Here is a 27,176-nt window from a genome sequence, read left to right as displayed (position 1 = left end):
CTGGCTGATGTCTGTGGGGTATACAAGTAATATATAAACGCTAAATCCTTCTATTGAAAGCTTGCAAGTTTTTTTTTAATGTTTATTTATTTTTGAGAGAGAGAGAGAGAGGGAGAGGGAGACAGAGAGAGTGTGAGACTGTCCCAAGCAGGCTCCACGCTGTCAGCACAGAGCCTAATATGGGGCTGAAACCCACGCACCATGAGATCATGACCTGAGCTGAAATCAAGTGTGGGAAGCTTAACCAACTGACCCACCCAGGTGCCCCTGAAAGCTTGCTGTTTAAAACAAATAGGACGATGGAAGAGACTTGCTCTCAAGCTTACATAGCAGAATCATATTCGCAGACATTCAGAATTACAATTGCCCTTCTCTTCTACACATATGTATCCACAGCTGTATGGTAACTCAGAAAGCTGGAGTCTCTCAGTGGAGGACAAGTTGGCAAGTAAAGTTTTTAGCTGCTCTCTGCAGACCTATCTGGAAGTGACTTCCCTCTCCAGATAGAGGTTGACTTCCAATCTGTAGTCGACTTAGGGCAAATAACTGAATGATCAAGTATTATAAATTAATGCTATCAGGGCAAGGCATAGGAAACCATATAGCAATTTACAGGTCAACATCCAAACAGTAGTTGGCGCACCTCTGTGGCTCAGTCGGTTGAGCATCCGACTTCAGCTCAGGTCATGATCTCAGTTTGTGAGTTCGAACCCTGCGTCAGGCCCTGTGCTGACAGCTCAGAGCCTGGACCTGCTTCGGATTCTGTGTCTCCTTCTCTCTCTGCCCCTCCCCCGCTCATACTCTGTCTCTCTCACTCTCAAAAATGAGTAAATGTTTAAAAAAAAATTTTTTTTTAATCCAAACAGTAGCTGGTTTCCCTTTTCTCCAAAATATGCAAAGAACATGTAGCCTCATTTAGGCCCTCCAAAATAGACATTTTTTTTTCCTAAACAAAGAAAGAGACTCAATTTTGCATTTAACAGCAGAGATGGTCATTCAAAGGTCTAAAACATTCCGAAACAGAAAGTCAATCCACATCTTGAATTATTCCACAAACCTTCGAAATAACAGATTCAAGTGAGATAAGAACTTTGGCCTTAGGGCAGGAGCCTGGCCCTGGAAGGATGGCCTCCTTCCTCTGTTAAGTCTGAGCAGGTTCCTTCACTTCCCTGCTTTGACCATGACCAAACTGCGTTACAACACCTAACCCTGCAAGGCTGCTGAAAAGCTTCAATGTAACAATCTACATTATCTCACAAGTCTCTAACAGAAAGCGACTACCACCTACTAGAAGCACAAATACTCCTTAGTTCATAAAATTTTTTGTGACTCTCCAAACTCACAAGGACAACTAATGTTGCTACATTTCAGGTAAATCACGCAACATTAAGAGTTACCTATTCAGGGGCGCCTGGGTGGCTCAGCTGGTTAAGCGTCAGAATTTGGCTCAGGTCATGATCTCGAGGTTTGGGAGTTCAAGCCCAGAATTGGGCTCTGTGCTGACAGCTCAGAGCTGGGCACCTGCTTTGCAATCTGTGACTCCCTCTCTCTGTGCCCCTCTCCCACTCACGGTGTCACTTTAGATGTCTCTCAAAGGATAAATAAATGTTAAAAAAAAAAAAAGTTACCTATACAGAATGAACTTAAAGCAACATTTTTCGTCTCATCAAAATCTGTGAAAATAATTCCTGGAAAATGTATCCAGTAAATTTTTAAACTTTTCTACCTACAACACCAGCAAGTTTTTTTTTTTAATTTTTTTAACGTTTTTTATTTATTTTTGAGACAGGGAGAGACAGAGCATGAACGGGGGAGGGTCAGAGAGAAAGGGAGACACAGAATCCGAAACAGGCTCCAGGCTCTGAGCTGTCAGCACAGAGCCCGACGCGGGGCTCGAACTCTCGGACAGTGAGATCGTGACCTGAGCCGAAGTCAGACGCTTAACCGACTGAGCCACCCAGGCGCCCCTTTAAGTCATCCAAAAGTGCTAGACCGGTAATCACAGAAAAGGGAAAAACAAAACAAAAAACATATCTGGTATTAAAAGAATTGTCTTGAGGGACACCTGGGGGGCTCAGTTGGTTGAGCGTCCGACTCTTGATTTTGGCTCAGGTCATGATCCCAGCATCATGAGATCGAGCCCCACATCAGACTCTGTGCTGAGCATGGAGCTTGCTTGAGATTTTCTCTCTCTCTCCCCTTCTGCCCCTCTTCCCGATCACACACTCTCTTAAAAAAAAAAAAAAAAAAAAAAAAAAAAGACTGTCTTGAAACAGAAATGAATGCCTAATCTATAGCAGGTGAACAGGCCTGTGGCAGTCTCCCAGTGTGATACTTTGTGCAAGCCTGGGAGAATTTACCAAGGGCCCTCAGGACACCAAGATCCACAGAAGACAAAGTTATGGGTAGCTGAATCTGTGGAGCCAAAATTCTAAATGCTAAGCTCAGTCTCTCATTATTGGAGGCAATTTACTACAGATGCCACAAGTAGCCCATTTCTTTCTCTGATTCTTCAAAAGTGCAACCTGAACAACAACACAATCTTTGCTGTTTTTCTGGGAAGTGCACCATGGCATTAGAGTTCATCCCAGCAAACACAAATACTTAGTGGCCAAAAACACCAGTCACTGTTACGAACCATCTGTGTCCAAGACTAAGGAAATGAGGGAGGGGGAAAGTCCCTGGTGAGAAAGGATTTTAGGTAATAACCTGTAGGAGACAAAGAGATGAAAAATACAACTCTCTGGGGCTAAGGGCACTGCTAGGATCACCTATGGTGAACCCAATGAACGGATCTCATGTATTCCAAATACACCTAGATCTATCTAAGTTAAAAAACAAAAACAAAAACAAAACAAAACAAAAACTAGGTAACACTGGCCTGGGTACTGTGGGAAATGTACACAAGCACAACCAGAGTCTCTGCCCTCAAGGTGCTCCTATCTTAGACGGAGAGAGAAAAGGTGAGTAGCTACATTTCTCTGTTACATGATCTAATGTGAACTTAGTCACATGCTAATTCTGCCACTGGTTCCTTGTTAAGGTGAGCAAACCATTTCAGTCCCAAGCCCTGGTTGCCTCATCTCTTCTAGCTCTACCGTTCATGGATTCGACAACCAAACAAGGCTGAAAGAACACCACAAACAAGATAACCCAGGAGCTGAAATCAAAGTGGAAGAACAAACAAGAGACTAACGCCTATGGCTACAAAGATCTGTATAAGGCACATGAGCTCGCCTTCTTGTCCAGGCTGGCCTGCACCCCAATATTATCCAAGCCATCCTTACTACGGTCATGGATGACATCCATGCCACTTAATACAGTGGTCATCCTTTGGTATTACTTGGGAATCTCAGCAGAACTGATCCCTCTCTCCCTTTTAAAACATCATCTTCTTTAGGATTCTGTGATACAACACTGACCTGATTTTCTTCCTATTTCACTAATAATAATAAGTCTTTCTCAGTTTTCTGCCAGCTCCTCCTCTTCCCTCCAACTCCTAAAATGGACTGAGTCCTGAGCCCTCTTCTCACCTCACACCACAGTTTCTGCCTAAGTGGTCTCATCTATTACCCTGGCTTTTTTCCACACATACCTGAAACTCTCCAGTTACGCACAACCCAGACCTTTACTCTAAGTTCCTAACTCAGACATAAAACTATCTTCTTGAAGTCTCCCAGCAATTCACAATTAATAATGTTCAAACCAGAAATCTTGATCCCAGCACCCCCATCTCGTTCCTTCCACACTTCCCCAGCTTAATTAAGGCCACTTGTGACCACCCAGTTCCTCAGGTCCTAAATCTGGAAATCATTTTTAACACTCCCTACTCTTCTTCCTCACCACCCATCACCACCCCTCCAGAGTCACAGGATCCTGGGTTTTCTCTTTAGAAGAGCTGTGTGTGGCAGCCCTGGTTCCTGCTCATGTAAGCTCCTAAATACAGCTCCAACCTCTATAGCACTCTGCTGGCCCTCTGTCACTGCCCCAGTCCACAGTCTCCTGCTGGGTCCACCTTAACAGTGAGATCTCACCTGGATGAATACACAGCCTCCTTACTATTCTCCTCCAGTCGTGTTTGCTTCCCACCCCTTTCCACTCCATCCTCTAAGTTCTCTCACTGGCCCTTTTAAGAAAAGGTCTCAATCCTTCGCCCACCTACCTACTTCCACTTCCAAAAGGAAGTCTTGCAATAGCCCTCACGCTTCCCGTAATACCTCACACTCGCCCCTCTAGTCCTCTCCCCTCCATCTTTGCATGCTACTATCATGGCGCATGTGTGTGTTGTTGCAGATGCTTTCAAGCACCAGTGCCAAAAAGAGAGGCAAATGCTACCTTCTGATAAGACTGTGGTCCAAATTCATCACCCGGTTTCTCAGTGTGATGATGAAGGATAGTTATGCTGGTGATTTGAAATCAGTGATGACCACATCAATGGGAAAAGTGTGAACCTCACCAGCAGGTCAAATTGGTGAGGAGTGATCAGGCCTACAATTGATGTACAACACAAAGATCTACAAAAATGGCTGAATAACCTGCTCCCATCTCTTTGATTTCATTATACTGACAACCTCAGCCAGCATCATGGGTCATTAAGAATGAAGCGGGGGGGGGGGGGGGGGGGGTGTGGCGCCTGGGTGGCTCAGTCGGTTTAAGTGGCCGACTTTGGCTCAGGTCATGATCTCGAGGTCCGTGAGTTCCAGCCCCGAGTCAGGCTCTGTGTTGACAGCTCAGAGCCTGGAGCCTGTTTCGGATTCTGTGTCTCCCTCTCTCTGACCCTCCCCTGTTCATGCTCTGTCTCTCCCTGTCTCAAAAATAAATAAAACGTTAAAAAAAAAAAAAAAGAATGAAGAGGGGCGCCTGGGTGGCTCAGTGAGTTGAGCGTCCAACTTCGGCTCAGGTCATGATCTCGCAGTCTGTGAGTTCGAGCCCCACGTCGGGCTCTGTGCTGACAGCTCAAAGCCTGGGGCCTGCTTCAGATTCTGTGTCTCCCTCTCTCTCTGCCCCTCCCCCACTCATGCTCTGTCTCTCTCTCTGTCAAAAATAAATAAACATTTAAAAAAAAAAGAATCAAGAAGAAAACACAGGAGGGAAAATCCTGGGATCCTTTTCCTAGGAATATAATACAAGTGTGCAAATAAAATGCCTCAATGAACAAAGGGGAAAAAAAAGAAAGAAAATGTATCAGCTTCCTTAAAGAGACCTTCCATGATGGCTGTCCTCAAACTTAATTAGGTCTTAACCTTTATTCTTCCTCATAACATCTTTTCTATTGGAGAGGCAGCATCCATGCTGGCAAATGTTTTGAGACTGCCTGAGGTCAAATCGTAAATTCTAGTGCTTACTACCTGTGGAGTTTAGGGAAAGTCCCTCAATCTAAACCTCAGTTTCCTCATCTGTAAAATGAGGAACACAGTCTCTACTTCACAGGGTTTTGTAAAGATTAAGTGGATACATGTAGTGTCCTTATAACATAGTGCCTGGCCCAAGGTTTAAGCATTAAGCATTAGCTACTAGGATTTTCCTCCATGACACTTACCATACTTTGCAATTATATATTCATTGCTTTGTTTATGCTCTCCCTCCACTACTATATCTAGTATGCTCCATGAAAATGGGGACAACATCTGCTCTGCTCACCAATGCACCCCCAGTGTCTAGCATAGTGCCTAGCCTACAGTAAGTGCATAGTAATTGCTTAGGAGTGCTATGTGCACAAGTGTCAGGAAAAACCTTCTAGAAGTGGGTGAGATGTGCACATACTGGGGTAGGATACGTGGGATGAAACAAAGGAGGGGAAGAACAGTTTAAATAAAGGTAGAAGAGAACTGAACCAAGATGCTGGGTGTCTTGGCTCCAGTTCGAGCATGGCCACTGTTTCGTGTTCCCTCCATCTGAACCTCGGTTTCCCCACTTCTTCAATGACGGGGATGACTAGGTGACCTCTCAGGTATCTTACAGTTCTAATCTCTAACAGAGGAAAGAGGCCTTCGGCAGAGAAGTAATGAGAGGTAAGTTTAGGGCCAGACTGTCAGCAGCTTTGAAAACCTGTGAGAAGATGATGTCTTGTAAGATATAACAGGAAGGAAACAGGATTTTCTGAGCAGAGACCAATTTAGTCACAACAAAGCAGCATGGAGAGCAATCAAAGCAGGAAGCACCTAGAAGTAAAAGGCTATTAGAAATCTAAAGGGGACACCTGGGTGACTCAGTCAGTTGAGCATCCAACTCTTGATTTCAGCTCAGGTCATGATCTCACAGTTTGGTTTGTGAGTCGAGCTCCGTGCTGACAATGTGGACCCTACTTGGGATTCTCTCTCTCTCTCTCTCTCTCTCTCTCTCTCTCTCTCTCTCTCTCTCTCTCTCTCTCTCCCCCTCCCTCCCTCCCTCTCCGTCTCTCTCTCTGCCCCTATCCCACTCGTGCAGTCACTCTCTCTCTCAAAATAAACAAACTTGAAGAAAAGAAAGAAAGAGAGAAAGAAAGAAAGGGAAAAAGGAAAGAGGAAAAGAGAAAAGAAAAGAAAAGAAAAGAAAAGAAAAGAAAAGAAAAGAAAAGAAAAAGAAAAGAAAAGAAAAGAAAAGAAAAGAAAAGAAAAGAAAAGAAAAGAAAAAAGAAAAAGAAAAGAAAAGAAAATCTCCTACAGGAACTCAAAGGGGAGACCAGGTGAACCCAGAGCAGAGCACAGTCTTGGTGAATGTCAATGAGTTCTTATTAAGTAATCACTAAGATAAACTCTTCAGTTACAGGTCTAGGTGCTTGAGACAAAGGTGGTACAAGCAAGTTGGAGGAAAGAAGGTTGAGTCTGCCTCAGATACTCCAAACCTGAAACAACACTAAACCCAGGGGAGACAGCACAAGGACCCACCTTTCCAATCTTCAGTCCAGCTCACTGAACCAAACTTAGGGCCCTCATTTCCCATCGCACATTACAAATAAGATGTACCCTCTTTTCCCTGTCCTTGACCTATGCCACCAGCTAACCCTCCCTTAGCTCCTTCCCTCAAAAAACCTATCAGACCTTTGTTTGTTTGTTTTGTTACCTGTTGACCACCTTCCTCCAATTCTCTCTTCCCCTGCTCTGATAACAGGTCTGATCTCTTTTTCTGTAAGTCCTTCTGTTTTTCAGATTCCACATATAAATGAGATCATACAGTATTTGTCTTTTTCTTATTTCACTTAGTATAATGCCCTCAGGTGGTAAAATTTCCTCGTTTTTTATGATTGAATAATATTCTGCTGTAATATATACTTTTTTTTTTATTTAGCTTAATTGGTTTGTCTACTTGGTTTGTCTTTTTTTTCCTTTGTTCATTTTGTTCCTTAAATTCCATGTATGAGTGAAATCATATGGTATCTCCTCTGACTTACTTCACTTAGCATTATACTCCCTAGTACCATCCATGTTGTTGTAAATGCCAAGATTATGGCTGAATAATATTCCATTGTGTGTGGGTATGGGGTGTGTGTGTGTGTGTATATATACATATATACACACACATATATACGTATGTGTATATATACATGTGTGTGTGTATGTGTATTATGTGTATATATATGTGTGTGTGTATATACACACACAACACACATATACAGACATGTATATACCACATCTTTTTCATCCATTCATGTATGAGTGGATGCCTGGACTCCTTCTATAATTTGGCTATTTTAAATAATGCTTCAATAAACATAGGAGAGCAAAGATCCTTTCAAATTAGTGTTTCTGCATTCTTTGGGCAAATACCCAGTAATGCTATTACTAGATCATAGGGCAGTTCTATTTTTAATTTTTTGAGGAAAATCCATACTGTTTTCCACAGTGACTGCAACAGTCTGGTTCCCACCAGCAATGCAAGAAAGTTTCCCCTTCTCCATATCCTTGCCAACACGTGTTGTTTCTTGTGTTGTTGATTTTAACCATTATGATAGGTATGAGATGATATCTCATCATGGTTCTGAATTGTATTTTCCTGATGACGAGTGATGTTGAGCATCTTTTCATATGTCTGTTGGCCATCTGGATGTCTTCTTGGGAGAAATGTATGTTCATGTCTCCAGCCCATTTTTTAATTGGATTATTTGTTTTGGGATGTTGAGATTTATAAGGTCTTTATGTATTTTGGATACTAACCCTTTTTTGGGTATATCATTTGCAAATATCTTCTCCCATTTAGTAGGTTGTCTTTTGGTTTTGGTGACTGTTTCCTCCACTGTGAAGAAGCTTTTTATTTTGATGAAATCCCAATAGTTTATCTTTGCTTTTATATGCCTTGCCTCAAGAGACACACCTAGAAAAATGTTGGTGCGCCTGGGTGGCTCAGTCGGTTAAGTGTCTGACTTCACTTCAGGCCAGGATCTCGTGGTTCATGAGTTCAAGCCCCGCAACAGGCTCAGAGCCTGGAGCTTGCTTCAGATTCTGTATCTCCCTCTTTCTCTCTGTCCTTCCCCCATTCGCTCTCTCTCTCTCTCAAAAATAAACATTAAAAAAAAAAACTGTAGAAAAATGTTGCTTCACAGCACTCTCAACAATAGCCAAATTATGGAAAGAGCCTAAATGTCCATCAACTGATGAATGGATAAAGAAATTGTGGTTTATATACACAATGGAGTACTATATGGCAATGAGAAAGAACGAAATATGGCCCTTTGTAGCAACGTGGATGGAACTGGAGAGTGTGATGCTAAGTGAAATAAGCCATACAGAGAAAGACAGATACCATATGGTTTCACTCTTATGTGGATCCTGAGAAACTTAACAGAAACCCATGGAGGAGGAGAAGGAAAAAAAAAAAAAAAGAGGTGAGAGTGGGAGAGAGCCAAAGCATAAGAGACTCTTAAAAACTGAGAACAAACTGAGGGTTGATGGGGGGTGGGAGGGAGGGGAAGGTGGGTGATGGGTATTGAGGAGGGCACCTTTTGGGATGAACACTGGGTGTAGTATGGAAACCAATTTGACAATAAATTTCATATATTGAAAAAAAAAATGTTGCCTCAGCCAATTTCAGACAAATTACTGCCTGTGCTCTCTTCTAGGATTTTAATGGTTTCAGGTCTCACATTTAGGCCTTTAATCCATTTTTAGTTAATTTTTGTGTATGGTGAAAAAAAGGGGTCCAGTTTTCCCAACATCATTTGTTGAAGAAACTGGTTTTTTTCCCATTGGATATTCTTGCCTCTTTTGTCAAAGATTAAGTGACCATATAATCACATGGGTTGGTTTCTGGGCTTTCTATCCTGTTCCATTGATCTATGGGTCTGTTTTTATGCCAATACCATACTGTTTTAATTAGTACAGCTTTGTAGTAGAACTTGAAATCTGGAATTGTGATACCTTCAGCCTTTTTCAAGATTTTTTTGACTAATCAGGGTCTTTTGTGGTGCCACACAAATTTTAGCATTATTTGTTCTAGTTCTGTGGGAAAAATGCTGTTGTTTGTTTTCTTTTGTTTTAAATAAGCTCCATGCCCAGTGTGGGGCTTGAACTCATGACCCGGAGATCAAGAGTTTCATGTTCTACCAACTGAGCCAGCCAGGTGTCCCTAATGCTGCTGGGTCTTTTGATAGGGATTACATTAAATCTGTACATTGCTTTGGGTAGTATGAACATTTTAACAATATTTGTTCTTCCAATCCATGACCATGGAATGTCTTTCCATTTGTTTGTGTCATCTTCAATTTCTTTCATCAGTGTTTTATAGCTTATATAGTACACGTCTTTCACTTCCTTGGTTAAGTATATTCCTAAGTATTTTATTATTTTTGGTGCAACTGCAAATGGGACTTTCTTAATCTCTTTGTTGCTTCATTTTTGGTGTATAGAAATATAAAAGATTTCTACACATTGATTTTGTATCATACGACCTTACTGAATTTATCAGTTCTAGCAATTTTTTGGTGGAATCTTCAGAGTTTTCTATATATAATACCACAACTTCTTTACCCATTCATCCGTCAATGGACACTTAGGTTGCTTCCGTGTCTTAGTTATTGTAAGTAATGGGGCTATGAACGTAGGGTTGCAGAGAGCTGAGTCAGTGTTTTCATTTCCTTTGGATATATTCCCAGAATATATGTTATTGGATCACATGGCAGTTCTATTTTTAATTTTTTGAGGATGCCCCACGCTATAAAGAGGCTACATCAACCTATCAGACTTTTAAGGACCAACTCAAAACTCCCCTTCTCCAGGCAGCCATGCTGGAGTATGCCTCCTTCAGTTCATTAGTACTTCACATTCTAGTGCCTGATCAACATTAACAATTTGCAACTACGTGGATGGAACTAGAAGGGATTATGCTAAGTGAAATTAGTCAGTCAGAGAAAGCAAAATATCATATGACTTCACTCATATGAGGACTTTAAGAGAACAGATGAACACAAGGGAAGGGAAGCAAAAATAATATAAAAACACGGCGGGGGACAAAACAGAAGAGACTCTTAAATATGGAGAACAGAGGTTTGCTGGAGGGGTTGTGGGAGGGGGGGATGAGCTAAATGGGTAAGGGGCATTAAGGAATCTACCCCTAATTGTTGCACTATATGCTAACTAACTTGGATGTAAATTTTTTTTAGGGGCGCCTGGGTGGCGCAGTCGGTTAAGCGTCCGACTTCAGCCAGGTCACGATCTCGCGGTCCGTGAGTTCGAGCCCCGCGTCAGGCTCTGGGCTGAGGGCTCAGAGCCTGGAGCCTGCTTCCGATTCTGTGTCTCCCTCTCTCTCTGCCCCTCCCCCGTTCATGCTCTGTCTCTCTCTGTCCCAAAAATTAAAAAAAATAAAAAAAAAAAAAAAACGTTAAAAATAAAATAAAATAAATAAATAATAAAAATAAAAATAAATAAGATTTAAAAAAAAAAAAAAGGAATTTAAGATCAGCTATCTCACACAATTCAAATGTGCCACCTCCCCAACAAAACTGGAAGGTCCTGGGCGGCTGGCTGGCTCAGTTGATAGAGCACGCAACTCTTGATCTAAGGGTTGTGAGTTTGAGCCCTACAATGGGTGGAGAGACTGCTTAAAAATAAAATCTTTAGGGGCGCCTGGGTGGCTCAGTCAGTTGGGCATCTGACTTCAGCTCAGGTCATGATCTCACGGTCCATGAGTTCAAGCCCCACATCAGGCTCTGTGCTGTCAGTTCAGAGCCTGGAGCCTGCTTTGGATTCTGTGTCTCCCTCTCTCTCTGCCCCTCCCCTGCTCGTGCTCTCTCTCTCTCAAAAATAAACAAACATAGGGCGCCTGGGTGGCGCAGTCGGTTAAGCGTCCGACTTCAGCCAGGTCACGATCTCGAGGTCCGTGAGTTCGAGCCCCGCGTCGGGCTCTGAGCTGATGGCTCAGAGCCTGGAGCCTGTTTCCGATTCTGTGTCTCCCTCTCTCTCTGCCCCTCGCCCGTTCATGCTCTGTCTCTCTCTGTCCCAAAAATAAATAAACGTTTGAAAAAAAAATTTTTTTTAAAATAAAAAATAAAAAATAAACAAACATAAAAAAAATTTTAAAAATACAAAATATTGGGGCGCCTGGGTGGCTCAGTTGGTTAAGCATCCAACTTCAGCTCAGGTCATGATCTCACGGTTTGTGAGTTCAAGCCCCACGTCAGGCTCTGTGCTGACAGCTCAGAGCCTGGAGCCTGCTTCTGATTCTGTGTCTCCCTCTCTCTCTGCTCCTCCCCCACTGATTCTCTGTCTCCCTCCTTCAAAAATAAATTTTAAAACATTTTAAAAAATACAAAATATAAAATAAAATCTTTAGGGGGGCAGCTAGTGGCTCAGTTGACAAAGCGTCTGACTCTTGGTTTTGGCTCAGGTGGTGTTCTCAGGGTTTCATGAGTTTGAGTCCTGCATCAGGCTCTGCTCTGACAGTGCAGAGCCTGCTTGGGATTCTCTCTCTCTCTCTCTCTCTCTCTCTCTCTCTCTCTGCCCTTCCCCTACACAACACTGTCTCTGTATCTCTCAAAATAAATAAACTTTAAAAAATTAAAAATAAAATAAAATCTTAAAAAAACACACACACAAAAAAACTGGAAGGACTTCTGGGCAGAAACGGAATCATGTACTTCTTTTACACTGTCCTTCCACGCTCAGAGTGGAGCTAGTCCCTCAGTGGTTGCCAGCTCAAAACCTGGCTACCTTCACTGATCCCACCACAGGTAGGCTCTGTGGCTCTTGGTGGGAAGACCATGTGGCTCCCTACCTGACCCTGACTGGGTCTGCTCCAAGTGCCCAGTATGTGTCCACAGCCAGGGCCGTAACGGCTGAGGACAGGGCATTTCAAATCAAACTGATGAATGATATGGTAGAAGGCCACAATCCTGTCTTGCTGGTTGAGAGCATAGGAGCAAACAGATTCATTAGTGGCGTTTGCTGTTTTGATAGGATTGACTTTAACGATACAATAAATGACCTCTGATTGCTCAACAGTGATTCCTGGGTTACTCTTAAACAAGTACAGCTTTGTTTGTTTTAGCTGATGAATAGTGCCTTTCTCAGGGAAGTGTTGTCAAACCCATTTAAAGTAGAAAGTAATCCAACAGGTAGTCCTTGGAAAAAAAGATATCTCCTAGGAAAAAATAAAAGTAAAAACAAAACAACTTTCTGTATCAAAGTAGGATCTAGAAATGTTGCTGTAGGAATCAGAGCTGTGAGCTGACACCCACGGTGACATGACCCAGTATGACCAAAAGCAATCCCGCCATCTCAGTCAGCTCCAGGGTCCTTCTGTGAAATTCAATGGATTAGTTAAAATGGCCCATTCCAACCTGGATCAGAAGGGCAAGGCAATATGACGGTTAATTATCTGCAAAACATGGGAGACCATGTACTGGTCTGTTTTGTTTACGAGGGTATAGGAAAAAGAGCAGAACACAAAGAGCTTCAAGCCACGGAAGAGGCCCCTCACCCACCTGTCCACACTGGTGGGCTGAATCCCTCCTGAGGGCAGAGGGCAAGTGGTCACAGCACACCCCCAGCCACAGAAACAGGAGTGTGCTATTGTATTTGCTGCTACGGAGAGCTGACTAGCTGTTAAGGCCGCTCCTTCACACACCCCCAGATCCATTTTTGAAAAAGCTGAATTTAAGTTTCTATGTCACAGCCCTAAAGCACCAAAACTCTGACAGAACTCTTGTTTTGCAAACCTGAACACTGTTTTCAATGGGCTGCTATGCTCAAGAAAAACAGAAACAGAACAGAGCAAGACCAAAATACATTGAAGTTATTATTTAAGGCCTCCTTTAAATTATTTTCTGTAATTATTGAGCCAGCAGTCCATTGTTATTAATTCATATTCAACTTGTTTAAGCGGTCCCAGTAACACAGGCAGAAAACAAATGCCTCGGTAATTTCCTAACTTTTGAGTGTTATTTTCTTGTCAGTTAAATTTAAAGCAACCCATTTCTGACCACATTATACCAAGTTAATCTCATCTAAAGTGCTTCACAAACCCTAACAGCTACGCTAAGGTTTTATACTAATGAAAGCAATTTACATGAATGAAATTTATGTCAATGTATTTCATGAAAAATTTTTTATTTTATAATAATTATAGTAGTTATATGATAACATCTGTTGATATTCACAGTCTAAAGCTGGCAAAGATTTAAACCCACAACCTTTTCCATGCATCATGTACATTATCTGTGAAAAGCAATAAAAAAAAGCAATGAATGCATTAATCATACCAATATCATCTGCAAAGCATAAATCTGAAATACCTTTCACGTCAGCTCTAACTGCTTTTTATTTTTTACACACCTGATTTTACGCCATCTGTAAAAGGGCAAGACAAAGACTGCTGAGGAAATTATATTTCTTGGCTGTTTGACTTTCACAAAATACTCAGGCTAAGTTCTGTAAACAGAAGATTTACTATACGACGAAGAAAAGCGATGCAGTTAAAAGTCCATTTTTATTAAAAGGCGGTGTAGTGGGCAAGGCATTTTCACACTGCACTGTGGTGTCACATTTGCATTTTTGACACCTGTTTTACATTTCCCCTTGTCTATTACATGTGTTTTTACAAATACACATCAGGTGTAAACTTAGTTTATGAGATAAACAGCAAAAGCAAGACTCCAAATGATACCATCTTAGGCTCGAATCTCCCTACCCTGAAGGGCACCAACCCTGGTGTCCCAGCCACCGCCTGACAACATCGGCATCATCCTGCCCCTGGCTCCCTGGAAACCCAGGAAAAACTCCAAAGCGAACACTAACATGGAAATACCACACCGATATTTTAATTAGCTCCTCAAATGTTAGGTAAAGTTTGCTGAAATGTGTCTCTCCTCTCCATTCCAGCAGTAATGAAGGACACTTCCTCAGGTTTCTAGTCAGCTGTGGCTACAAAGCCTCTCAGCGGGCACAAGTTAAGCACAAGCTACTATGTGGGGTAAGCAGGTAGGTTTTCACTCTACCTGGCTCCCAGACACAAACATATTACCCTCTGTGTTAAAAGCAAAGGACACTCTCTAACCTACATGATGCCTCAGTCTCAGGAACATCCTCCTGGGAGTGTTTCCCTACTCTCAACAGGCAGAACAAGTATCCACCTTCAAGAGTCGTCAGATGTGACATTTATATTATTGCAGTGCTGACTCAGAACTTTGATGTGCACCAGGTTCTGGCTTATGATAATGAGCAACGCAACCTGAATTAATTTGTTCACAATGAGAACTGGTAAGAGTCCTGTCCCACTGAGAACTGTTAAGATTTTCATTAACAGTTGTCTTTGTTCTGGTATCATCAAGCTTCTGACTTCACTAAGTGTTTCAAAATGTTAACCATGAGCCTATTATCAAATTCCTCAATAAAACATTTTTATAAAGTAAGTTCAGCAACAGTAATTTTCAAGTGCTCTATGGCAAGAGCGAGCAGGCAGGAGCTCGGGGGCACAGGAAGGGGAACATTTTGCAAACCCCAAACTCACATATGGTGCTTAGTGCCGCTGGATGCACGAAATGGGGTTCCCTGGCACCACCACTCTCACAGCCCAGGCCATTCAGAGGGGAGTGGCCCTCCCCACTCCCCACTCTCTTGATGGCAGCAGTCACAGCAACCAAATGTGATGAACGAGATGTCAAAGACGTGAGGCTTGGATCCTGCCTGCAAGCCGTACCTGTGACACGCCATTAGACTGAAAAGGGCCATTTTCCGTAGGTCAAACTGGCTGAGTGTCCGCCAGTTCATATGATTTGTTCTAACAAAATCAAATGCTTCGAGTGCGGGTCCGCTGGAGGAAGAAGAGACAAGGTACAGGAGCTCCTCCAGGAATGCAGGGAATCACAGTTCTTTCTCACAAAGCTCAGTTCCTTTCCCCAGTCAACTGGAAACCCCTTGGATCCTCCACCTGGAATTCTCCGTTCGCTCAAAAGATACCAAACCAGGCCAGGTGTCCCACTGCCACTGCTTACCTATTCCTGATACTAAGCTTCTTTCCATACTGAACAAGGGTGGGAGAACGGGGACAGCCCTCCCAGGGGGTTGTGCTGCCCAGCCAGCCCTGGAGGGCTCCACCTGCTGGCTTCTGGAGAAGCTGTTTCCTGGGTTCCAAAGGTTCACCTCCTGCACCTACTTCCACAGCTTCAAACTGTGCCTCATTTGTAAGCTACCAACTTGTCCACACACACGACAACGCCTAACAAAATTTACCTTTACGGGACACTCACACCCGCATTTCTAACTGACATTCTCTTCTTTCAACACAGTCGCCCCTGCAGTTGCCAAACACCTAAGAGTCAGTTTGTCTATCACTTAGAGGCCTCTCCCTCCTTAAGTCTACATGAACAGAAAAAAGGCAAAACGCCCTTACAAATGCTCACCCCACCCTGTGTGAGTCCAAGCACTCCAAGTATGGAAACTTCCGGCCTCACGTCCTGGCACTGCTATGCTCTGACCCCTCAAGGAGTCTCACCATGCCTGTCACGCTGACCACCAACTCTCAACACCCGGCGGCTCGGGGCGACCCACCCCAGGGAAGCACAGCAGCTATCAGTAACAGAAACCTATGGCCACGTCATCCACCGACGCAGCTAGAATCCCTTGGGTATTCTGCATTTATAGTCTCTAAATATTTGCACCTGCCTCAGCTATTAACATGAATGTGGACTACTTGAAACTGACCATATCCTAGAATAAAACTACTAAGAAAAAAAAAGTTCTAGTATATTTTGCTTTCTACTTATTACTATGGTAAAATCTACAATAACCCAAGCTTTGAGCAATAGGTTTTTCACCCAGGGTCACTAAAAATCTTTCTGAAACGTATGATTCATTTTCTATGGTAATAAAAGAAATGAATTCTAAAGCAAACTGGTAACACCATTTTACACACTCTGCATAAGCAAACCATTTAAAAACTGTAACACCTAACCTAATGTAACCTTACTCCTGAAGATTTATTTAAGTAAAAAGACTATACAGAGACCTGAAAAATGTTCGTAACCTACTAAGAGGATTAAAAAGAATGTAATTTTACCTGTATGTTCAGCCAAGAGTTTTTTTAAATATATGCTAACACTCAGTGTGGGCTGAACTGTGTTAAGGGAAAGAGGGGACCAGTTCAGAGAGCAGCTCACTCCGTTTACAGAGTTGCGGACACACGGCGAAGCCATGGGGAGGTACTGCCACTGGCAGGAGGGCACAGACCACAGCAGGCCTCCCAAACTCTCACTAAGGGCGGGGCTGCTTGAGCAAGGGAGACATCATCTCATCAAGGTGTGCCTGGGGCACATGGAAATGCCCACTCGCAACAGAATATTCTAAGACAACATCCTCATATATCCATTTTGCATCCATGGAGCACAGTATCTAGAAGATAAATTTCTAGATAAGACAATGGGTATGTGCATCTTAAAAGCTGATACACACCGCCCAACTGCCCTTCAGAAAGGTTATACCAACTTGACACCTCCACCTCTTCACCTCCATCACCCACATCACCTCCCTCCTTACCAGCTAGATTCCAAGCTCCAATGTTCTTAATTCCTGCCTTGCACACACCCTTATTTCCCCTGCCCCTCAGTTCCTAAACTGGACTCATTTGTCACAAGTGCAGCCTTTATTAAGCCCAATTCCGTATCTACTCGAAGCCTGTGCCCAAACAGCTGAACATAGGTGGACAAAACACACAAAAATCTTCCCTTGCAACATACGACCATAAATCTCCAGGGACACTGAAAACTGCCCTGAAACCAACCACATTCCCCTAATTAGCGGGCTGCCTTAGCCTGCAAGGTGGCTACCCCACTCTTTTTCCTATCTTCCCAGATTTCCAACACTCCTCCCACTCCTGTTCATTCCCCATTGACAACCTCACTGAAAAAACAGAAACTATCAGAAGAGATGGTTCTACCTCTACTTCCCAGGACAAATGTAGCAACCTACCTGCATCTAATATGCACACATCCTGCCTTTTCTCCTACGACAAAGGACGTACCAGGTGCCCAGTGCCTCTACTTGCCCATTCCATCCTGTGCTCTCATCATTACCCCTGCTAACAGTTCTCAAACCAGCATCTCCATCCTGAGCTCCGATCTCACATACCCAACTGCTGACCCGGTAACACCACTTGGGGACTAATAAGTATCTCAAACCTGCCATGTCTAAAACAGGATTCGTAACTCTGTACCCTGCCTCCCACCCTATCATCCTCAGCTCAGTAAATGACGTCCTTCACCCTCTACCTTGCACCAAAACCGAGGGACCATGCTTGCCTGACCCCTTCCCCCAGAGCCAATCTAACAATAAGTCTTGACTGTTCCTTCTTCAAAGTACATGAGGAATCCTACATTTCTCTCCACTCCACTGCTACCTCCAGAATCCCCCATCACCACTTACCCAGCCTACCACAGTGGTGTCCCAGATGGCCTGCCTATTTCCACTCTGGCCCTCCTACTGTCTATTCATAGCAGAACAGCCTGGGAAACCTTCTTAGAACATAACCAAACCTTGGCACTTCTCTGCTTGAAATCCCAGTAGCCTTCCCACACAGACTAAAATCTAAACTCCTCACCATACAGACAAGGCTCCAGCGCTCTGGCCGCTCCCTCTCCTCAGCCTCATCTCCTACCAGTCTCTCCTTTCTGCTCACTCCAGAACACTGGCTTTCTGGCACTTCCTCAGTCAGGCCAAGATCATGCCTGCTTCAGGAATTTTGTACTCACTTTTCTCTCCTTCAGGAATGCTGTTGCTTTGGCTGAGCTCCTTCACATGATTCAGGCCTCAGATGTTCCCTCCCTAAAGAGGGCCCTCCAGACCAGACCGCTCCATCTTAAACAGTGCGTACACTCCTCCATCAGCCTGCATTCCAGTATCCTACTTTATGCTTCTTCATGGCACTTAGCTCTACCTGAAATGATATCATCTACTCGTATAGATATCTTCTCCACTAGAATGGGAGCTACATGAGCTAAGAATTGTGCCTGGCACAAAGAAGATGTTTAATAAATATTTGTTGAGTTAACAAATATTACCTTTACAATAAAAATTAAGTTGATTGTTAAAATTTAACTCCATGAACAATTCCTACAATGTGAGTCAACTCTTGGCGGAGAAAGACTAGAAAAGAAGAAAACCTAGATGAAAGGAGTTACAATGGGATTTTTTTTAATTTACAACATCCTATTTTAGTGTTTTATATTAATAAAAACCAGTATCTTTTCTGCCCTAAATAAAAGGTAAGTGAGGATCTAGATATCAGTGCAAGAGGGTCACCACTCTAAACATCACTTGTGAAAAAGAGAAAGGCGACTCCTGATGTCCGGGAGCCGGCCTGGCACTCACACCAAGGCGCTGGGGTTAAATGTGAACATCAACGCCAGACAAGGCCACTCTGCTACTGTGATGGATTCAAACAAAAACAAGACCACCCTGCAAGGTTATGTGAACACAGACAAAACGTGAACGCTGTCCACACCACAAAATACCAAACACCCTCCTCTCCCAGCTAATGAATGATTTCTTTCCCAATCTCAGCTTTGGCCCCACTTTAGCCTAACTCTCCCTACTGGTAAGATGTATTCAAATACTGAAGCACAGAACTGCCCATTTCTGACAGCATCTAATCAGACTAAACCATCTTTCCAACACCATCTCCCCGAGATGCTCCGCAGCTCCCTGTGGTGTGCAATCTCCCTCACTGCAATAAGAAAATAAGCCCGGCATGCTCAACGGAGCCCAAGGTGTGTCCCTGGTGATTCTGGGCTGGTGGGCACCGACAAGTGTCATGACAACAGATGCAATTACAGGCCATTGTACATGCAGAAGTCATAAGAGACCTAGCTGGAAAACTGACCCAAGGATATAATCTCTTGTTCTCTGAATACATTCCCTGACATGGGCTGATTTTCCTGTCATGTGCCTCTTTCTCCCAAAAGCTGAGTGAATTGGGGGGCGGGGGGAGGGGGTGGCAGTTAAATAAAATGTCCTGATGAATAATGTTACAATTAATCAAGGACACCCTGCACAGCTTCCCTTCCCTCCCATATCTGAAAGTCACCCCAAGCACAGGGTTAGAGTGTGCTGGACCACTGACTCCTGGGCAGAGCCTGAGGCAACACTACTCAAGTACTTTAAGCCACATGTTCAAGCCCAATAAATTAGCCCAGGCTTAAAGAAGTCAGGCTGTACACATGTAAGAATTTTAATAAGCCTGGAAAATGCTACCTAGAGCTTATGCACAAGCTTACTGTACCAAGGGGATTCCCTGCCACCAGCCACGGAGTGCTAAGCCCCTGACAAGAGCTGTCAAGCACATGGGGCAGCAGGGACAGGGAGTCGGCGTGGTCCAGGTTTCCTCAGGAGTTGGAGACTCAGAGCAGAAGGCTGGCAGCCAGATGGATGGAGAGCAGAAAAGGGCATGGAGCTCAGCGGAGCCAACGGCATTTACTAGGAAAACATGTCGGAGGCTTCGTTCATGGAAATCTGGTCCTCACACACCCTTCCAGAAACCAGCAAACACTGTAATCAATGTCTGCATTTATCAAATGCCTGTTTGTACCCAGTACTGTGTCAGGTACAATAGAGAGTTATTTAAGCAAACATGGTCTCTGCCTTCTAGATGCTGACACCTAATATAAACAAAAACAATAAATCTGTCCAGAGGATTACCAAACTAACTGAACAAACATGAAATAGTCAAAAGTACTGACCTTGTATAAACGCAGTGGAGTGAAAGCTGCAGGGTAAGTCATGGGAGATGACTCTCTAAAGAGGGTGGGGCCTTAATGGAACAGTTACCTTGTTAAGGCTGAGTCTCCAAGGGGGGAAGTCAGCTTTTAAGAAAAGCTGCAAGGGCTGGCTCTTGGGCTGGGAGAAAATGAGCCATTCAGAGAAGAGAGTGCAGCTTGGGGGTTGATTTAGAGACTGAAATACACGTACAGAGAGAAAGAAAACTTGACAAGCATCCAAGAAAAGTAGGGGAAATCAGTCAAACAGGTGTATGTTTCTCAATCGCTTTTACTCTGGCCCTTTTCTGATAAACATAAAAAACTCACACTATCTTTTTTTTTTTTTTAGCTTATTTATTTATTTAGAGAGAGGGAGCACAGAGCCAGATGCAGGGCTCAAACTCACAAACCGTGAAATCATGACCTGAGCCAAAATCAAGAGACGCTTAACCGACTGAGCCACCCAAGTGCCACCCATACTACCTTTTAATATTATTTAGAATTTCAAAGGATGGGAATGCAACCTGGTGCAGCCACTCTGGAAAACAGTATGGAGGTTCCTCAAAAAACTAAAAATAAAACTACCCTATCACCCAGCAACTGCACTACTAGGCATTTATCAACGGGATACAGGTGTGCTGTTTTGAAGGGACACATGCACCCCCGTGTTTATAGCAGCACTATCCACAACAGCCAAAGGATGGAAAGAGCCCAAATGTGCATCGATGGCTGAATGGATAAGGAAGATGTGGTATATCTATACAATGGAGTATTACTCAGCAATCAAAAAGAATGAAATCTTGCCATTTGCAACTATGTGGATGGAACTGGAAAGTATTATGCTAAGTGAAATTAGTCAGGTAAAGAAAGACAAAAATCATATGACTTCACTCACATGAGGTCTTTAAGAGACAAAACAGATGAACATAAGGGAAAGAAAACAAAAATAATATAAAAACAGGGAAGGGAACAAAACAGAAGAGACTCATAAACACGGAGAACAAAGAGAAGGTTACTGGAGGGGTTTGGGGAGAGGGGATGGGCTAAATGGGTAAGGGGCACTAAGGAATCTACTCCTGAAATCATTGTTGCACTATATGCTAACTAATTTGGATGTAAATTTTAAAAAATTTAAAAAAATTTTTTTAAATAAAAAGAATATGAAAGGAAACTATATATCCTAGTCAAGACCAACACAATGGTTTCAGAATCTGATTTTCCAAATGACAAAAACAATTCCCTTCCCATACATCTGAGAATCACCCGGTTAGATGATAGCACCTGTCAACAAGGACAGAGCAACTGCCATTGAATTCTTGAGGAAGAGAGGATTTGTACCCTGGATCCACATGGGACCCCAAAACCAGTAGGATTAAAAAAAAAAAAAAGTCACAGCCTAAGGTGACACAAACAGACGACGGCACTAGCAAGAATATGTAATTATTACCTGATTAAAATTTTTGAAGGAGAACTCTTTGTAGATGGCATCTCTCTCATTTAATTCTGACCATCCTGCTGCTTTAAGGTCATGTATAACTTGGTTCCTCTCCTCTGCAGTCAAACAGTGAACATCTGCAGCCTATGAAAAGAACACATTTAATATCTGAAATGTAGAGGTTCAGTTTAACTACAATAAACTCAAAGCTCTTTACCTTATGGAGAGATATAGGAAAGCAAATCTTAAGGGCAACAATTTGTAACCACCTTTGGCTCCTCTGTTCTAAAAAATAGACAAAAACAAGGCTAACTATATATAAAATCAGCTGTCTCCATAGAATGTTGTCTCACCACACCTTTTTGTTGCCTCAAACTTCACAATTGTGTCTCTGGTTTATTACAGATACAACCATTAACCATTAACCACTGGTCGTCTTACCAATGACCATTACGGATGGCCAGCATTCGAGGATGTGGGAAACTCGGTAAGCACATCCATGCAAGAAAACCCTGCAAGTACATTGTCAGGTCCAGAATTAGAACTCAGGGCTCTAAACTCCAGGTCTACTGCTCTTTGGATGGTCCCATGTCACATTAGTAGCAGCCTTCACTGCTTACTCACATGGGTCTTAGCTCTCTGAGTTCACTATCCCCTTTCAGATCTGATGAAAAACTAACCTCCAGAGGGGAAAAAAATAAATGCACACTTAACACAGGATTTTGGATAATAACTTCTGGGAGTCCATAGATCCTCTGGATTATACATAAAAAGCCCTAGCCTAAGCAGAGTGAGTTTTTTCAGGGCACCAATAAAACAAATCCCTCCAGTCTGGCCAGAGCAGTGTCCAGTTTGGTCCTACTCACCCTGGTGATGAAATTCACAGACCCAGAGTTCTGTTGGTTAACAGGCCCACACTTCCCATGCTATCTGTTTTTTCATTGAAAGAACTCTAAACATCATGGCCAGAGAAAGAAGAGAAGGACACTCTAGTGGCAAGTCAGAGGAGCTTACTTCTCATTCCACCATAAATGCCTACCAATACCTCCTACCTTACCTATCTGCAGGGCTACTGATGGCTCAGGTGAGAGAGGCAATGTCACCCAGAAAGACAAAACTAATACAAGGACTCCTCATCAAATGGCAAGTGGGGCTGAGTTGAGCCCACTTTCAGAAATCCTGAAATCTTTTATCACTGACATTGATGTGATTAATATGGCAAAGTAAACAAACTTACTTTAAGGTAACTTATTCTAGGGGCGCCTGGTGGCTTAGTCGGTTAATCACCTGACTTTGGCTCAGGTCACGATCTCACAGATCATGAGTTCAAGCTTTGTGTCAGGCTCTGTGCTGACAGCTCAGAGACGGGAGCCTGCTTCAGATTCTGTCTCCCTCTCTTTCTACCCCTCCCCAACTCATACTTTGTCTCTCTCTCTCTCTCTCAAATAAACATTTAAAAAATGTTTTTAAAGGTAACTTATTCTAAGAAGAGAAAAAACGGTTGCTAATGAACTAATTTTCTTGTTTCTCTTCCTTGCTAGGTCAGCTACCCTTCCCCCAACTAACAAAAGAGAAAAAAATTTTAAGCTCTTAATTAAATACAAACGTTTAAAGACTTATTATGAAATCCATTTACTATTAAGAACCAAAACATCTATTCATTAGTTTTACAGTGACCCACTATAGGAGATCATGCAAAATCATTATTAGTCACCTAAATATGTTGTCAAGTCAGATCATAATGGAAAAAAATTAAATTTTCTGTGTCCACACTGAGTAGCTGCAAAGAAAACTATTAACCATGCTGGAGGCAATGCAGCAGTCACCGGAAGTCAGTGGAACATGCTGAGCTGTTTTTGTCCACATTCTCTGCCATGCACATCTCCAGTGAAGTCGGTGGTTTGCACTCTGCGCTCACCACAGGTGTCTGCGCAAGAAGAGGGACATGTCCAGAACTGTGAAATGGAACCACGTCATCTATAACACAGATGGTCCCCCTGGAGACACACCTTCTAGAGAACCCTTTGTGGTGGACTTAATCTTTTTTTCTGCAGGAGATGGGGAGAATGACAGGGAAAGGCATAGGATTGGGAGAGAACACACATAGGATTCGAGGCCTAGCTTTGTTCAGCTGGGAGATACTGAACAAATCACTTAGCTTTTCTGAATACTAGTATCCTCCTGTCTATGATGAGGGTATTACAACATCTACGTGTCGACATTTTTTAAAGACTTAAGTGGAAGAAATCTTGATTGTGAAGGCACCCAGCATAGAGCCTAGCACGCGGCAGCCACTCAAATCATGTCTGTTTATTCATTCCTCTGAACCCCACAATTTTAATCATCAGCACTTTGGGAACAGGTAAGCCTCAGCCCACACTTAGGTGTCAGCACTCAACTTGTTTTCTCACCTTAATGGTCACGAAACAGAGTGCTTATCTTCCTCTATCATCGAGCTATTTTAAATTTCTCTGGTTAAACACCTTCAAACTGCCAAAGGGTTCTAACAAGCAAGCGAAGATGAAATGGCAAATTTAATGCAACATTCTCCCACTAGGTGGTGCTGCGTGTTAAAACTTGCCATCAAGTTAATTTACCCTAATACATTAATTTCTAACTCAAAAAAACTGACGGAACGCGCGGAAGACGAAAGAGCAATAGACTTGTCACGACAAAAAAAAAAAAAGATAATTTATTAATAATTCCTCCAAAAACATCACACCCAAACAAATGAGTTAACTCAGCGGGTTTCCGGCGAGCGCGCCCTGCCGGAGCCGGTTCCTGCTCTCAGCGAGCGCACAATCTAGCGGCACAGCGTCTTTCGTCATTTCAAGTGACTCTAAGCATCACATAGTTTTACAACTACTTTTCGTACTTTAACAAAACTCGTCCTCGGTTTTTGTTTTTTTGTTTTGTTTTGTTTCTGTGTTCCGGACAGCAGTTTTCGTAGCCAACGACGGGATCTGTAAGCCAGGAGGAGACGATGGTGCCCCGCACCCGAACGCCTCCCCATCAAGGTCCGAGGCCTTGGGGGGTGGCCCGGGCCCGTCCCTCCGCCTCCCGCACCGCGGGCCCCGGCACTCACCTTGGCCGAGAAGCCTACCGCCCGGCCCCGCAGCATCGCGAACAGGAGTCGCAGAGGCCCCCGCGCCCCCCGCGCCGCCGCCATAGCCACGGGTCGAGGGCTGCCCGGCGCGCTGCCTGCGCGCCGTCCGCTGGCGTCCGCGGGGCCTGGCTGGGAGCCGAGGACAGTGCGGAGGGCCCTCAGCCGCCGGTCAGGCCGTCCCGCGGGGCCCCGAGCGGCCAGCCCCGGAAGGCCCCCGGGAGCTCCGAGGCCGCAGATGGCGCTGGCAGCCGACCGGCTGGTGCGGCAGGCCCCCGCAGGCCCTCGCGCTCTCAGGTCCCGCTCCGCGCCCGTCGCTTGGTGCTTGCACGGGATTCGTTTCGCTCCCGTGGGGCAGAGTGGGTCGACTAGCTTGCGCGCTGCGTTGCGTTGGGCGCTCAGGTGTGACCTCCGGATCGGCTCTTCGGCGTCCGCCCCGCTGGCCGCACACTCACGGACAGCCTGTGCCGAGCTCCCTCCTGGGCGGTGAGGCGAAGAGCCAGCGCCGGCGGCAGGACGTCGCGGGCGGGGACAGGAGGCGATGAGCTGCGGGTGGGTGCTCGGGCAACGCTCCACTTGCTGCTCGCGGAGGGCCAGGAACCATAGTGGTTCCGAACGGGGCTTGTAAGGTAGGGAGCCGAGGCTGCGAACGTAAACCCTGCTGTGTCTTTTTCCCTAGCTGCTGAGGGAGGCCTTGGCACGCTGGCTCCTCTCTGCTGGCCCAGATACGACAATCTGGAAACCTGGCTCTTAGTGCTCTCTAAAAAGTAGCTCATAGTAGGCACTCCAGGTATGTAGTAGATAGATTTACAAATTATTATTTGGGGGGGGGGGTATTCTTTTACATAGGTATTTGCTAATATTTTCTTACTCCTTTTTCATGGCCTTTTTAAGTTTGTTTATTTTGAGACAGCACACGGGGGCGGGGCAGAGAGAGGGAGATACAGCGAATCCCAAGCAGGGTCCGCACTGGCGGAGCCCGTTGCGGGGCTCAAATTCACAAACTGAGATGATGACCTGAGCTTAAATCAAGAGTCAGACGCTTACCCAACTGAGCCACCCAGTCGCCCCAGTTGCCTTTTTTTTTAATGTAATAGCACGTATCATAAAATTCACTTGAACCTTTTTTTACCAGTTTAAGCAAATTCATCAGTTTTGCATAGGATTTAGCAATATATGAGAGTCCAATCAGTTCAACTTAGCAGTCGCTAGCAGTTATAGTTCCCAATATGGAGTTGGGGGGAAAAGACTTTTTGCCTTAAAATATGCTAAAATTAAGACTTCTTCACAACCCACCTTTTTAGCTTTTGCCCACTTGACAAAAACTCAAGGGAGGAATATCCAGACCCTGATCAAATACCACTGGTCTCAAGACATTCATCTAAGACACCCAGGATTCCTTTGCCTGATGTCTCAGGTGGGCAGAGACTGGGGATGGAATTGAAAGTTGCATTTTATTTCCAGTACCTAATTGGGGGAATACAAGTTTGTATTCTACAAATTTGCTTATTAAAGTGAGAACTGCAAAATGAAACTGGTAGGTGTGAGGTAACAAGAGAGTCCTCATCATTTTCCTTCCCTAAATCCACTGTAGGAAACTGTGGCATCTCGGGTCTAGTTATGAAAAGCAGCAGTAGTAATGCCAGTAGGACCCAGAGGAAGTGATGTCTACCAGTAGTGGCTGTGAATACTCTGCCTTCTTGTGTAGGTCTCCAATTAGTAGGATTTAAGTTCTTTAGCAAAAATTGAGCACTTCCTGTATAGTGGACACTCTTGGGAAAGGCAGTCTCCTCCTCACAGTCCTTTAAGCCCTACTCAACTAAATAAGAATGGGCCTTGGTCCTAGAATACTTGCTTACCAATAGTCCTAAAGAGCCTATGTAGCCTATTCTGGGCTTATCACCTTATGTGGGAATATCCTTCCCTGTGCCAGACTCGGTATGTAATCCTTTGTTCAGATTAAGCACTAAATCAAATATCCCTGGGGCATGCTCCCCCACCCCATTTCAGTATTTCACACTCCATGGGTAGGGGTGACTTGTGCTTAGGCACTAGAGTGGCACTCAGGCCTTTGGCTGCTGTGGAGGACCAAGGCACACTACTGGAGCTGATCTTGGCTGTGTCTCTTCTGTGAGTAAAAATGCTGTTCATCCAGTGCTTGTGTTGTGTTTTCCTTGGCAACCGATACTACATAGTAGGCAGAAGTGTTTGGACTTCTGTCCCTGGTGACTAGCATGATCTTTGCTGTCTTCCATGTAGTTGAATCACGGCCCTCCCCATCCCTGGCATGGGTACCAGTGCACTGTGTTCTGCTAGACAGATACTATGTTTGGCTAGGGTGGTTTAGTAACTCTTGGACCTTCCTTCCTGCCTTCTGCTTCCCTTTCCTTCAGTACCATTGCCTCCTAACTGATCTCTCTACCCTTGAACCTCCTGTCTAGGGAACGGCCCTGCTCCAATTTCCCTTCAAGGCAAACCCAGAA

At 44.0% G+C, this 27,176-nt stretch overlaps 1 protein-coding gene and 1 long non-coding RNA gene across 2 annotated transcripts in view; one reads left to right on the top strand and one right to left on the bottom strand.

Moving 5' to 3' along the window:
* Positions 1 to 24,882, bottom strand: part of PCBD2 (pterin-4 alpha-carbinolamine dehydratase 2) — a 53,476-nt gene extending 28,594 nt beyond the window's left edge. Inside the window, exons 1-2 of the mRNA XM_043588218.1 lie at positions 24,676 to 24,882; positions 21,603 to 21,734 (exon numbers count right to left, since the gene is read on the bottom strand). Of these exons, the coding sequence (XP_043444153.1) occupies positions 21,603 to 21,734; positions 24,676 to 24,759 (216 nt within the window). The 5' untranslated portion in view covers positions 24,760 to 24,882. The remainder of the gene's footprint in view (positions 1 to 21,602; positions 21,735 to 24,675) is intronic.
* A 266-nt stretch (positions 24,883 to 25,148) lies between these two features.
* LOC122487556 lies at positions 25,149 to 26,850 on the top strand. The gene is made up of 3 exons (XR_006298404.1): positions 25,149 to 25,245; positions 25,373 to 25,483; positions 25,998 to 26,850. It is a non-coding gene; the product is annotated as an uncharacterized LOC122487556 (long non-coding RNA).
* Positions 26,851 to 27,176: the final 326 nt, after the last annotated feature.

The sequence above is a fragment of the Prionailurus bengalensis genome, chromosome A1, assembly GCF_016509475.1.
Source record: "Prionailurus bengalensis isolate Pbe53 chromosome A1, Fcat_Pben_1.1_paternal_pri, whole genome shotgun sequence".
Taxonomy (NCBI): Eukaryota; Metazoa; Chordata; class Mammalia; order Carnivora; family Felidae; genus Prionailurus; species Prionailurus bengalensis.
The sequence above is the reverse complement of the archived record's forward strand: the minus strand, read 5'-3'. Positions and strand labels throughout refer to the sequence as shown.